Genomic DNA, 13373 nt, shown 5'->3' with positions numbered 1-13373 from the left:
TAATTTGTGTGAAAACATATTCTATTTTCATAATGACCACAGAATACTGTGGCGTTCTACCAGCATAGTCGAATGTATGTGAACATTCTCCCTTTCTCTGAAGATTCCTTCTTTTAAGTGTCTTAGTCTCAGTGAATTGTATCTATCTTGGGTAAGAAGTTCAGGGTTCTCTTTCAAGCCCAAGCATTTTACCTAAAGAAAGCTGAGAAAGCTAGGACAAATGTTATTCTCACAAAAATTTAAAAGAAGCTTGCTAATTTTCTTATGGCCTTTCTTTTCTTCACAGGAAGACTGGGCAGTGAGCCTGACCTAAAACATCAGTTAGTCAGCAACCCTGCAAAAAATTATGGTGTCCTGCCAATGCTTTAGCCACCACACCCATGCCCGGAACTTTCCTTGATACTTTACCCCATTCAAATCTGCTCTAAATGGGTCCTGACCAAACTTGAAATATACCCTGAACATATTTCTGTTGGTTACCCACCCCCCGCCCCGGTTTAGTCTCTTACTATAATATTTGAATCTTATCCCCAAGAGCTTGCTTATCTAAAACTTTCCTACATTTATTTTTATTAAGCCATTGGAATAGGAAACCGTAGCCCAAGAACTCCTGCAAACGGAGCTCATTTCACCGTTTACATCACCCAACAAATAAGAGGCTTCTCCAGTTCGAACTATGACTTTGAACCCCAGCTTCACTCCTTTGTTGTGGTAGTGATTAATGTATTTCCTGGTACCTTTTTCTTTAGCAAGTCATTCAAAGAAGCATATATTAGCCACTTAGAATCCAGAAATAAATTTGCCATTTTGTGAGAATTATTGGATGGTGAAATTTTTTGTTCTTTAGGATTTTTTTTCTTTACTTTTGAGACAGGTTCTTTATCGCCCAGGCTAGAGTGCAGTGGCACAATCACAGCTCACTGCAGCCTTGGGCTCCTGGGCTCAAGTGATCCACCTCAGCCTCCTGAGCAGCTGGAACTACAGGCACATGCCACCACACCCAGCATATTTTGTATTATTTTTTGTAGAGACAAGGTCTCACTATGTGGCCCAGGCTGGTCTCAAACTCCTGGGCTCTAGCGACCCTCCTGCCTTGGCCTCCCAAAGTAGTGGGATTATAGGTGTGAGTCACTGTGCTTGGCCTTGGATGGTGAGGTTGTAATTTTCTAAGGGGTTTTGTCCACCCAAAGAACTCAACTATAACTAGCAGATTTCTGGGTAAGCAAAGAATGGGAAGAAATGGAGCTGGATATTCTGAGCCTTTTATTTTGGACTATAGGTTCATATAATTGGATTATTCATGATCCTTGATTCATGACATATTGTCATTATAGTCTAAGGTGCAGAGGTCCATGCATGTCCAACTTCATTCATTATTTAGTTCTTTTTTAAAGTGGAATTTTTATTTCTAATTTCTAACAACCAACTTCTCTTTCCTAATTTTTCAAATACCAAAGTTTTATTTGGAAAGTAATCCTAGGAAAGACTTAGAGAAATAAAGAAGAGAACTGATAAATTATGCATTATCAAACAAGTTACCACTCTGAGTAGATCTTAATTGTCTGGATAATTCTGGGAACCAATGTAGATTACATGAATCAGAATTTGCTCTTTCTAGGGAGAAAGTGTGCTGGAATATTTAAAGCTGATAACTTTAAATATTAAAGGGACATTAATTCTCTAGCATTTTCAGACCACCACATCCAATGGCAGAGGGCTCCCTGAAATCTTGGACAGTTAAAAGTTGGGCTGGCATGCATGGAATTACAGAGGGCACCAATTACATCTGCCTCAGTTAGAAGCTAAACAGTATTATTAATTCATCTGTTTCAAAGGCATTCCCAATTAAATTAGTTCCAAATGAATTTTATGCTTTCAACATTTAGCCAATAATGAGTGGTTCCTTCCTAGTTAAAATAAAGAACTTAAATGGGATTGACATTGGGATTCTTTATGCCTGACAAGCTTTAAAGACCATTGCATAGTTTGATGAGTTTTGGCAAATGTATAAACTTGTGTAACCTATATCTCAATCAAGATACTGACCAGAAATTCCACTGGTGTCTCCTTTCAGTCACTCACCATTTTCTGTAAGTAATTATTGCTCTACCTTCTATCATAGATTGCCTGTTCTTGAATTTCATATAAAAATATCATACAGTACATGGTCCTTTCTGTCTGGCTTCTTTTGCTCAACATAATGTTGCATGTATTATTTGTTCCATCTCTCTACTGTAGAATAATATTCCATCGTATTAGAATAATATTTCATTATATTAATTATGTGAGGAAGCCCAGGGAATCTTCCTCTCAGAAATATTTATGAGGACTTAAGAAAGTCTTTTTAGAGACCAGGGGATTTTCTAAAGCTTTTTTATTTAGCCTTTTCATTTTTAAAAATACGTTGACCTAGCCCTGAAAATTAACATAGCTTTATCAACACAGATGCCTGACAAATTAGGCTGCCTCTAAAATAGCTCAAGCCATGGGCAAGGCAGAATTTTAATAAATATGGACGGTCTGTTCTTAGTACTTCACCACTTCAGGTTGTGTGTTTCTTACTCTTCTGTGTAGTTCTTTAAAACCCATTTGAAATTTATCGAAACTGATTCTGTGGCCTTGCATATATGCCTTATCCTGGTGAATATAACGTGTAGACTTGAATGTATATTCTGCATTTGTGTGTTTTGTCCTATAAATTGAATTTGGTCAAGATGGTTGATAATATTTTCAAATCTTGTGTGTTACTGAGTTTTTTTTCCTACCTTACCTGTCAATTCTAAAGAAGGTTGTAAAAGAACAAATGATAGATGGGACAAACAGAAAAGAAATAGCAGGACAATAGACTTAAATCCAACCTTATCAGTAGATTTAAATCCAACCAGGTCAACCATATTTATATTATGTTAAATATAAGTGGATTAAATTTGTCTAATTCTCCCTTAACACCATCAGTTTTTGCTTCATGTATTTGGAAGCTTTGTTATTAGTTGCAAAAACATTTGTGCTTGTTATGACTTCCTGATGAATTAACATCATTGTAAAATAGCTTTCTTTCTAGTCATACTTCCTGATGTGTAGTTTTTTAATAAACCCGCTCCTGCTTTCCTGTGCTTACATATATATGTTATCTCATTTTTCATCCTTTTACTAATTTCTTTATATTTAAAGTCTCTATTAACAGCACATAATTAGGACTTAAACTAATCCGATGATCTCTGGCTCTTATCAGTTTTTATTGCATTTGTACTTAATGTAATTTTAAAAATGTTATTTTAAAAATTGTTTTATTTCAGTAGCTTTAGGGCTACAAGTGGTTTTCAGTTACATGATGAATTGTATAGCGGAAGTCTGGGATTTTAGTGCTCCTGTCACCTGAATAGTGTACATTGTACCTATTTTCATCCTTACCTCCCTCTCACTCTTCCTGCTTCTGAGTCTCCGCTGTTATATACCACTTTGTATGCCTTTGCATACCCATGGCTTACTCCAACTTACACAACACTTAATATGATTATTTATATGCTTCAGTTTAAGTCTACCACCTTGGCTATTGATTTTTCTTTCTCCTATGTGTCCATTGTTCCTTCATTACTGCCTTTGGATTTAATAAAATCGTGGCTGAGTCTGCAGGGTTGTAGGAGCCCAGGAATTCAAGACCAGTCAACCGGCAACATAGTGAGACCTTGTCTCAAAAAACAAACAAAAAGTAAAGGTTCTATGAATTCATATTCTCCACAACACTTGGCTATGTCAATTTTTTTCACTAATTGGGTATAAAGCATTATCACATTCCTTTATACTCCTCATTTATTACTGATACTAAGCAGCTTTTCATATTTTTATTGGTTGAAAACATTTCTGCCAAATGATTGTTCATATCCTCATGCCTCCCATTTTTTCATTGATTTCTAGGAATTCTACACTTGGAATACCACTGAACTGGACCATTTTTATTTGACTACTTTTAACTGATTAGAGAAATCTTTGGCCTTTGATTCTAATGCCAGTCCCTGGCTACCTGTTTAATTTGGAAAGCCTTCCAAATTGGGCCCCCTTATCCTACTCCATTTTTCCCCTTAGCACCTACCACCTTCGCCATGTTACATATGTGTTTATTACTTGTATGTACTGTTTTTCCCTGACTAGTACATGTAGGCTGCTACATGATATAGAGATTAAAAGTTAACGTTTTGAACTTTCATAGCAATTTAACATTTATTTAACATTTAATATTTTTATTAAATGAAGGGATTTGTCTCCAATGAATTGGAAATTTTTAAAGAACTAGTTCTTCACTACTTTGAAAAGCATGGTCTAGATTGTCTCATACCTTCATATAATAGCATTTGAAAGGCTCATTAAACAGAACAGAGAAGAACTCGGTAACTATTATACCTATCGGACTTGAACTGTTTATGCTCTACACAAAATATAGTTGCTAACAAAGATGAATATTTTTTTCTAATTTAGTGAGATGATATGTTTTTCTAACATGGGCATTACTTTGTGTTATTGATATTCCCATGTTTATAGCTGAGCCTGGTATGTGTCTCTTTGTTTTATATAGACACATATATAAGTGGTTATTAAATATGTGTCCTGCTTCTTTGGATGGTGCACTGGCTGAGTGTGTGAATAAATTTTTTGGAATGACCTAGGTTCATAACCTAACTTGTTGATTCCTTGTTTCCTGGGTAACCATAGACACATACCTTGAGTATTTTCATGCTGTAGTATTTCCAGATAAATGGTAGTGATATTTTTCACCTTTGGAAGTGAGTAAAGTTCTGGAAAATCCTTAGGTGAAATGACTTTAAATCAAAATAATATTTTACAACAATTATGTGGCATTATGTTAGAATGAATGCATAATTGGGAACTGATCCAAGAAGTTGATACCGGAACTATAAATATATTTGTGAAAATAAAGTGGTGAGATTTGGCTGCTTGGAAACAGAGGGCAAAGGTTTCTGGGAAACAGCATGCCCTTTATTTCCCAGGTATTTGCTATACCACAGTATCTATAACATAGTAAGAGCTTTATTCGGGTCTATTGGGAGAATCTACTGGGTGCTTAGTCTGGTACCTGATGCATTAATGAATGCTGAAAATCACATTATCTTGACTTTTTCCTGCCAATGACCAAAGTTTTTGCAAGCATTATCTCAATATATTTTTTAACAGATAAACCAATGAGTAGATTGTGATGTAATTTCAGGATAAACCCATCTTCAGATAGGATCAGGTAAACAGAAATTATGTATTATAGTGGAAGTTAGACAGACCTAGGTTAGAAACTGAACTTCGCTGTATTTACTTTGCTGTGTTTCCATGCAAAAATCAAACCATCTTTTATCCTCATTTATAAAATGGAGATGAATTTACACATTTTATAGAGCTGTTGACTAAGGATTATGGATAATTTATGTAAATGTGTAGGAAACGCTATAGGCACTCAATATGTGATAGCTATGGCTCCACTACAAAATGTTTAGTATCAGTAGGGGTGTATGTGTGTGTTTGTGTGTGTGTGCACATACATTTAGTATATGTGTTAGTGAATCCTTTTCTTAGACAAATCTTAAGCCCTTGTACAGAAAGAAAAAACAAAAACAAACAAAAATAAACGAAATTAAGAGAGCAGAGATTGGGTGGGGCTGGTAAAGGGAGAAAGGAGTCTTGTCTGGCCAGTGCTTGTCATGGCCCTCAGCAAGCTTCCATGGCCATCCCTGTTGCCCTTTACAGAGGCCTAGAGTTCTTGAGAACAGCATGGAAACCATGCTAGTGGATTTTAAACACCTCAAGTGCAAGAATGGAATCTTCTTTATTAACTGATATAGGTATCGCATGTGGTCTTGTGCTACAATAGGTGATTGGCCACAGCTTGCTACTCCACTACTGAAGTTTTTGCTCCACATTTGACTACACAGCAGAGTTATCATTTGAAGGTGAATTAGAAACCCATTAGCAAGCCTATGTCATTTAATGGATGTAATGATAACCTTATTTTTTTTCAGATCTGGGTTGGAATTTGCCCCTGACAAATAATAAAATGATGAGTGATGCAAGTGACATGTTGGCTGCAGCGTTGGAGCAGATGGATGGTATCATAGCAGGTGATCTGCATCCTGTGAAAGACAGAATCACAACATTTACTCTCCTCACTTGGCTTTTTCACTACAACTTTCATATTATCTTTTCACTTTATTTTCATTTTTTAGCCCTATGCCTTTTGCTTCCCTGTAATTTCATCTTTGTTCCTCTTCTCCATTTTCTGCCAGCATTATTCTCAAACATTATTTTAAAGTATCAAAAATTTCAGTTCCATCCTAGGTTTCTAATCAAGGATAAAGAATCTGCATCTCAGGTGATTCTGGCGTAGGTGGTCTCTGGACCATACTTTGAGGGACACTTCTCTACCCAGTGAACATGAATGTTCTGATCTGTTTTCTTGAATTCAAAATTCACTTTCCACCAATGACTCCCGTATCTTTTTTTTTTTTTTTTTTTTTTTTTTTTTTTGAGATGGAATCTCTCTCTGTTGCCCAGGCTGGAGTGCAGTGGTACAACCTCAGCTCACTGCAACCTCCGCCTCCTGGGTTCAAGCAGTTCTCTGCCTCAGCCTCCCAAGTAGCTGGGATTACAGGCACCCACCACCACGCCTGGCTAATTTTTGTATTTTTAGTAGAGACAGGGTTTCACCATCTTGGCCAGGCTGGTCTTAAACTCCTGACCTCGTGATCCACCCATGTCGGCCTCCCAAAGTGCTGGGATTGCAGGCGTGAGCCACCGTACCCGGCCATATCTTTTTTTTTTTTTTTTTTTAAGAGAGGAGGTCTTGCTCTGTTTCTCAAGCTGGAGTGCAGTGGCTATTTACAGGCATGATTACCTGTGAATAACATGCATAGTGCAGCCTTGAAATGCTGTGCTCAAGCAATCTTCCCACCTCAAGTACCTGCGATTACAGGCACACGCCACTGCGCTTAGCTCGTTCGCATGTATTTACCTTCCCAATTCTTTGCTAAGCTTCCAGTTCCTATCTCTAATTTCCAACCAGATATCTGTCCAGAAATGTCCTATAGGCACACCAGTATAATCATTTAATGCATTGAGCTCATTATCTTTCCTCAGAATTTAGTCTGATAGTCTTCATCTGGGTTCATTTCATAACCCTTCATCCACAGTTTTTCAAAGCCAGAAATCATTTGGTCCAATATTGGTCCGGAATGGACCAGGTCTAATACTTGTATTTTCTGATCTGCCATTTTCTTATCCATCATCTCCATGAGGCCAGCACACCTCACACCAAAGCCCACCAGGCTCTTTTTCTTTCTATACCCCATGATTGGCCTCCTAGTTACGAATTGGACCATGGATATTTACCATTAACTACATGGTTTTAATTTTTGCACCATGTAACTCTGACTTGGAGAGATTTATGTGATTGAATTCTCTTTTTTCTGTTTCTTTTGATTGTTCCTTACTGTGACTAGACTGGTTTACCACCTTCGGCTTTGGTATTTTTATCTAACATAAATCCCATTGCTCTCTCTGTGATTTTGTTTAACTTAGGTTCTAAGGCTCTGGAATATTCCAATGGGATTTTTGATTGCCAATCTCCCACCTCTCCATTCATGGGAAGTTTGCGAGCTCTGCACCTTGTGGAAGACCTGCGTGGATTGTTAGAGATGATGGAAACAGATGAGAAAGAAGGCTTGAGATGCCAGATCCCAGATTCAACAGCAGAAACGCTTGTTGAATGGCTTCAGAGTCAAATGGTAGGGTCTGCCTGTTATAAATTCTTGTTATAAATCCTTTGTTGCTTATTCCAAAATTTAGAACATAGAATAGCTGATTAGAACAAGAAAAGTTTAGGGCAACAGATATGCTCCGATTTTATTCCTTAAGATATCTTAATTTTCTTTTGACTCTAAGGATAACTTTTTAAAAAGTGCTATTAGTGTACATTTTATAAATACCAACAACAGGTCACCTGATTCTGCCCATAAAAACAGACTGGCTTTTAGATTGTGCCTGAATGACCTACTGTGGCTTAAATCAAATAGTCCTGTAAGGGAAAGAATCTTGCACATGATAGATGATTTCTCAGTCATATTGGGTTATTCACCATAAAGGATCCAATAGCAATTCTAAATGGAAAGCATAATGAAAGACATTCAAAAACCAACAGGATTTACAGCAGTATTTGACCGGAAGTGCCATCTAGTGGTTTATGGCAATCATTTCAGTTCCAGTTCCCGAATTAAATTGTGGAGTTGGGCCTTTAACCCATTTATGCGCAGTGTTCCATTATTGGAACGCTAAGCTTGTGGGAGTTATTTATATCCTGCTCAAAGTCATCGCCAAGGTCTCATTTAAAAAAAAAATCACAACCTCCAGCATAAATGGGTTAATGGTGTTACTCACTGAACAATGAGGCCGCTTTCTAGGCATCCTTCTCAAAAATTGAAGATGTGGCAGAGCTACCCTTTGGGCACGGTTGGAAATACCGTGGTTTTAATCTGTGATGAATACATAAAATCTAAAGAATGTCACAAAAACAGATTCAGTGGAGGACAGAGGAAAGGAGATATTTTGTGCTTAAAGGATATTCAATTTTCAGTAAGATGCACTCATATGCTTATGAGTTAACTGTGTTGATATAAAAGCTAATAAGAATTGTATGAAAGAATCGTGATCTACTTTTGGATCTGTGGTAGACATGAAAACTGCTTGCTTTGGGAACCTTAAGAGTACATCCTACAGTTAAAACATTTTCATATGATGTGACACAAATATTAGAGCTCCCAGCCAGTCCTGTGCTGAATACTCTGTGTTCCCACCTGGTTTACCTCTGCGTTTCTGAGTGCAAATAATACAACCCATCCTTTAGTGGTGGTGCAGCTACACAAACTTGATAATTGGAGACATTTTACTTGTTAAAACACATAATGCCTTACTATTATACTTCATACTTGATCTGCAAATATCTTCTCCAGAGATTGAAAGGTCCAGGTTTGCTGATTTCTTTGGGGATTGCTTCATGCTCAGCAGTTGGTGTTTCCTGGCATATTCCTTAGTCTATTTCAGTGTCCTATCTCACCCCTTCTTTACTGCATGTTCTTCTGACCATTTAGCATGCAGTGAAAAAGTAATTTACTATTGTTAGAAGAACGTATTTCTATCCCACACCCAGAGGCCACCAATGGCAATAGTAGGCTAAGCGTACCTGTAGTTCAGTTTTTGACATGTGTCTAAAACATGTCCATTAACATGTGCTTAATCTGTTCTGTGAAAGTATTTCCAGAAATGATAAAAAGTAATGATGGTTACATCTGAATATAAGTTAGATCATGACACTCACTCCTTTTTTCAGAAACTACCAATGGCATCACATCTTACTCAGAGTAAAAACCACAGTGCTTACTGTGGGCTGCAAGGCCTCGTAGGATTTGCTCCCCATGACTTTCTGACTTCATCTCTTGTCACACATCTCCTTATTTGCTCCACGCCAAGCACATTGGCTTTTTCACTGATTCTTAAACATGCCAGGTACACTGGCCTCAGGGCCTTTGCACTGGCTTTTCCAGGCACTGGCTTTTCACTCTGCCTGGAAAGCTCTTTCGCCAGATATTTGCATGGCTAGCTCCCTCACATTCTCCTGCTGTTTACTCAAAAGTCATGCTCTCAGTGAGGCCTTGTATCACCACCCTAACTAAAATTATACCCATTTATTCCTTGTCTTACATCTCCCTGCTTATTTTGTTCTTAGCATTCACCATTTTCTTATGTGCAATGTGTTTGTGATGTTTATATCATTTATTTTCTGTCTTTCCAATTGGAATGTAAGCATCAGGAATCAGATTTTTGCCCTTATTTTTAAAAAATTACTGTATTCCTGGTGCTTAGAAGACTGCCTGGCTCAGTAGTTATATTTGTAATGAATGATGCTCCATGAATGATAAAGTGGATTGCATGTTTGAATGAATGGAAGTTGTTTTAAATTTATTCTTTGGATGGGTAATGGCTTGTTGATCTGTGTTTTCAGTTGCTTTGTGTCTTATTATTTGACATTTTAACCTTGAGAATCCACAAAATGACAAATATTTTACAGAACTAATGAAGATTCCGTTTTTATCCTAAAAGTAACAATAACAAAATAAACTAGATGTAGATCCAGAGAGATAAGGAATTTTTGTTGTTGTTGCTAAATTTATTTTTATCCATCTAACTTATTTATATGAATTTGTCACCTTGCCCCCAACTTTCCAAATTAAGTGTGTTTTCTCAAGCACACAGAGAATGACAGGATGAAAGAAGAAAGACAGCAAAAGGCAAAAAACAAAGCAAGAAGAAGAGAGGAGGGCTGGCTGTTTGGAACCACAAAAGCGTAGGTGTGAAATTAAGTTGTCACCACACACCTACCACGATAGACTTTATTTTAGAACCAAAAAGCAACTTGGGCCAGCATTGGGAATCCAACAAGTAGAAGATTATATACTTATAATTTAGTAATTTGCTGATAATATTAAATTTTTCCAATTTAATATTTCAGAAGTTGGGATGTGTTTTATGATCTTAAAATGGGTATATGTATACATTTTAGCTCGGATCCTTCCTCGCTTCCTCTCTCCCTTCTTTCCTTTTTTTAGTAATAAGGTACTTAGAATAGTCAAATTTTAGAGACAGAAAGTAGAAGGGTGACTGCCAGGAGCTGAGGGGAGTGGGGAATGGGAAGATAATACTTATTGCACATAGAATTTCAGTTTTGCAAGATGAAAAGAGTTATTTAGATGGATGATGGTGATGGCTGCAAAACAATGTAAATGTACTTACTACCACTGAACTGTACACTTTAAAATGGTTAAAATGCTAAATTTTACATATATATTTTACCACAATAAAAAATTAAAATTGATAGCATCCTAGAATTTAAGGAACACAGAATCCTAGCAAATTCCCCCTTCATATTGAACATGGGAAAACTGCCCAAATAAAAGAGATTATGATGTTTTAAAAAAGGAAGCAGTGAATGATAAGGCAGGATTGTATCTAGGCAGTTTCAAATGCAGGCTGCAGTGACTGCAGACCTGAATTTTAATGTTGGCCCTAACTCTTTGAAGCTTATATGACCTTGTGAAAATGTCTGAAGCTCTGTGTCTTTGTTTTCTGGTCTGTAAAATGGGGATGATGGTTACTGCCACTTAGGATTGTAAGGACCCTGTGAACTAACATATGCTGAGCACTTATTGATATGCCTGGTCAAAGGCTTGTCAGAAAGGTAATACTGAAGAGCAGAGCATAGAGAGTAGAGGGAAAATGTTTAACAGCATCCCTTTGCAATGAGGGAAGGAGTTGGGTCCAGTTGCAATGGGAGTTAGGTTACAAACCACCCGTACATAGTTCACTTCTTGCAATGAAAGAGTACAAACATTCCTCTGACTGAAGAGAAGCTTCTGGGATATTTTAGAAAAACTTAAATTCAAAAATTTTTGGAAATAGTTATGTATCTGTTAATAATAACAGACATATAATTAAGGTTCCATTCATGTTTAATGATGACCAACTTGACCTATACTTTAAGATGGATACTAACCTTTTCATTAGTGCAACTGGGCATTTGCAGTTGAAATTATCATTTTACCTGGGCCAGGGAGATCCCCTGGTTTCTTGTAGGATGCAGGTTATTTCTTTGCTGCTAATTGCTCCTGCCTGTTTGTTTCATATGATCAGACACTGAATGTGATAAAATACCAACACTAGTAGCCTGTTACAGTGAGGGGACATTAAATCTATAAGAATGAATTTATTAGTGTAGCTCTAGGCTTCTGGAAATGAACAAATTTCTTTTAAAATTCAGAAGTGCGTCTCCTGTGGTTAAAAAAAACTGTAGACTATGACATATTTGTTTAATTACTGAGGGTGAATTTTCTGTTTTAATTATAAAATATAATGTGTTAACACAGATATTAATAATGGAGAATTACTTGCTTTATGAAGCTCCAGATTTAAGAAGGAAAATGGAAAAATACGTCTAATTGTTTGAGTTAAGCAAGTAGTTATTTACTTTAGGTCTAACTTGATGAGTTGCCCTAGAACATTCTTATAATGTTTTTTTAACTGAGGATCATGACCTTGATCCATGTCAACAGAGGATCAGGTGGTGAAATCCCAAAGGTGTCTGACTATTTGGCAGTTTTAATTATGAGGCCATCTCAAAGTCAGCAGAAATTACAAAAATACAATTTTCAACAAAGTGAGTGAAATACTAATGGTGAATACTAATCGTAGTAACGCCAAAGCAGGCATCATCACCCATGAGATAGGTAAACAGGTGAAGTGAGGTGTTCTGGACTGGCTTCTGACCTGTTAAATCATCATAATACACTTCTCTCTTATTTTTACATTAAAAGTGAGATAATATTAATCCCAAATGTATATTTTTAAAAGTTGCTATAAAAATAAAAATACTCATAACTTAAAAGAGTTCAGCCATGGGACATGCTCTCTGCAGGGGTGCTGGCTGTTCTCCCTGCGTCCCCGACTCCCAGCCCCACGAAGCAGTCCCGTCCTACCACCCTCCGATCCCTGCTGCTTTCTGACCAGCTTTGCTTTTCATCTGTGCCTCCAGGAAATGTTTTCTCAGGCCTTGGCAAACAAGGTACATCTTAAGATTGTATCCCATATGTGATCACAATTATCTGAGTTATGCGGTGCCTCACTGAGACATCCTAGCTAAAATTAAGGCAGTTTTCCCCTTAGTCTTCAAGTAAACTCCCACGGAAAGTGTTCACAGACACAGAAAAACAAATTGACCAAATCGGCAGAATTCTTCGTTTACAGAGGTAAAAGATGTGCTTTTCATGGAATCCTAGGCCACTGGTATTTGTTAGGACTGAATGGAAAGAGGTTTCCCTGTTCCTTTAGGAAAGTGAGTTAAGAAAGAAAAAGTGACAAGAACAATAGGGACTTTTTCTTGCTCTCATGTTATCCTTCCCAAAGTGGAAGAGAGATTCCTCCTCTAGATCTTTGTATCCTGTCACACATTGCTGGCTTTCAACAAATGTTGAATAAATGAGTGAATGAAGATATTGAGTGAATGAAGTTGCTGCTGTACTGGGATAGGAGCTGGGGCTTCGCTTTTAGGAACACTGGGAACTTCTTTTTTCTCTGTCCTCCCCAAATTCAGGGGACTTAGGTGTGTACCTATGACTAGGGTAATATTATAGTCTAAACATGTACCCGCCCCCCACCCCCGGGTTGCCCACTGCGAAGCTCATGCCCTCATTCCACCACAACCAGTGAGAGGACAGGGGAGCGGAGTACTGCCACTGCCTGGTTGCTTGGTTTCCAGCATCACTGATATCATG

The 13373-nt window shown here is 37.4% G+C and overlaps 1 protein-coding gene across 24 annotated transcripts in view; it reads left to right on the top strand.

The window, feature by feature from the left end:
- PPFIBP1 (PPFIA binding protein 1) overlaps positions 1-13373 on the top strand; it is a 171971-nt gene that overhangs the window by 103857 nt on the left and 54741 nt on the right. For all 24 annotated transcript variants that reach the window (XM_063785798.1, XM_054664398.2, XM_016923746.4 and 21 more), the window contains exons 3-4: positions 6021-6119; positions 7576-7781. In XM_063785798.1, coding sequence (XP_063641868.1) covers positions 6056-6119; positions 7576-7781 — 270 coding nt within the window. In that variant the 5' untranslated portion in view covers positions 6021-6055. The remainder of the gene's footprint in view (positions 1-6020; positions 6120-7575; positions 7782-13373) is intronic.

The sequence above is a fragment of the Pan troglodytes genome, chromosome 10, assembly GCF_028858775.2.
Source record: "Pan troglodytes isolate AG18354 chromosome 10, NHGRI_mPanTro3-v2.0_pri, whole genome shotgun sequence".
Taxonomy (NCBI): domain Eukaryota; kingdom Metazoa; phylum Chordata; class Mammalia; order Primates; family Hominidae; genus Pan; species Pan troglodytes.
The sequence above is the reverse complement of the archived record's forward strand: the minus strand, read 5'-3'. Positions and strand labels throughout refer to the sequence as shown.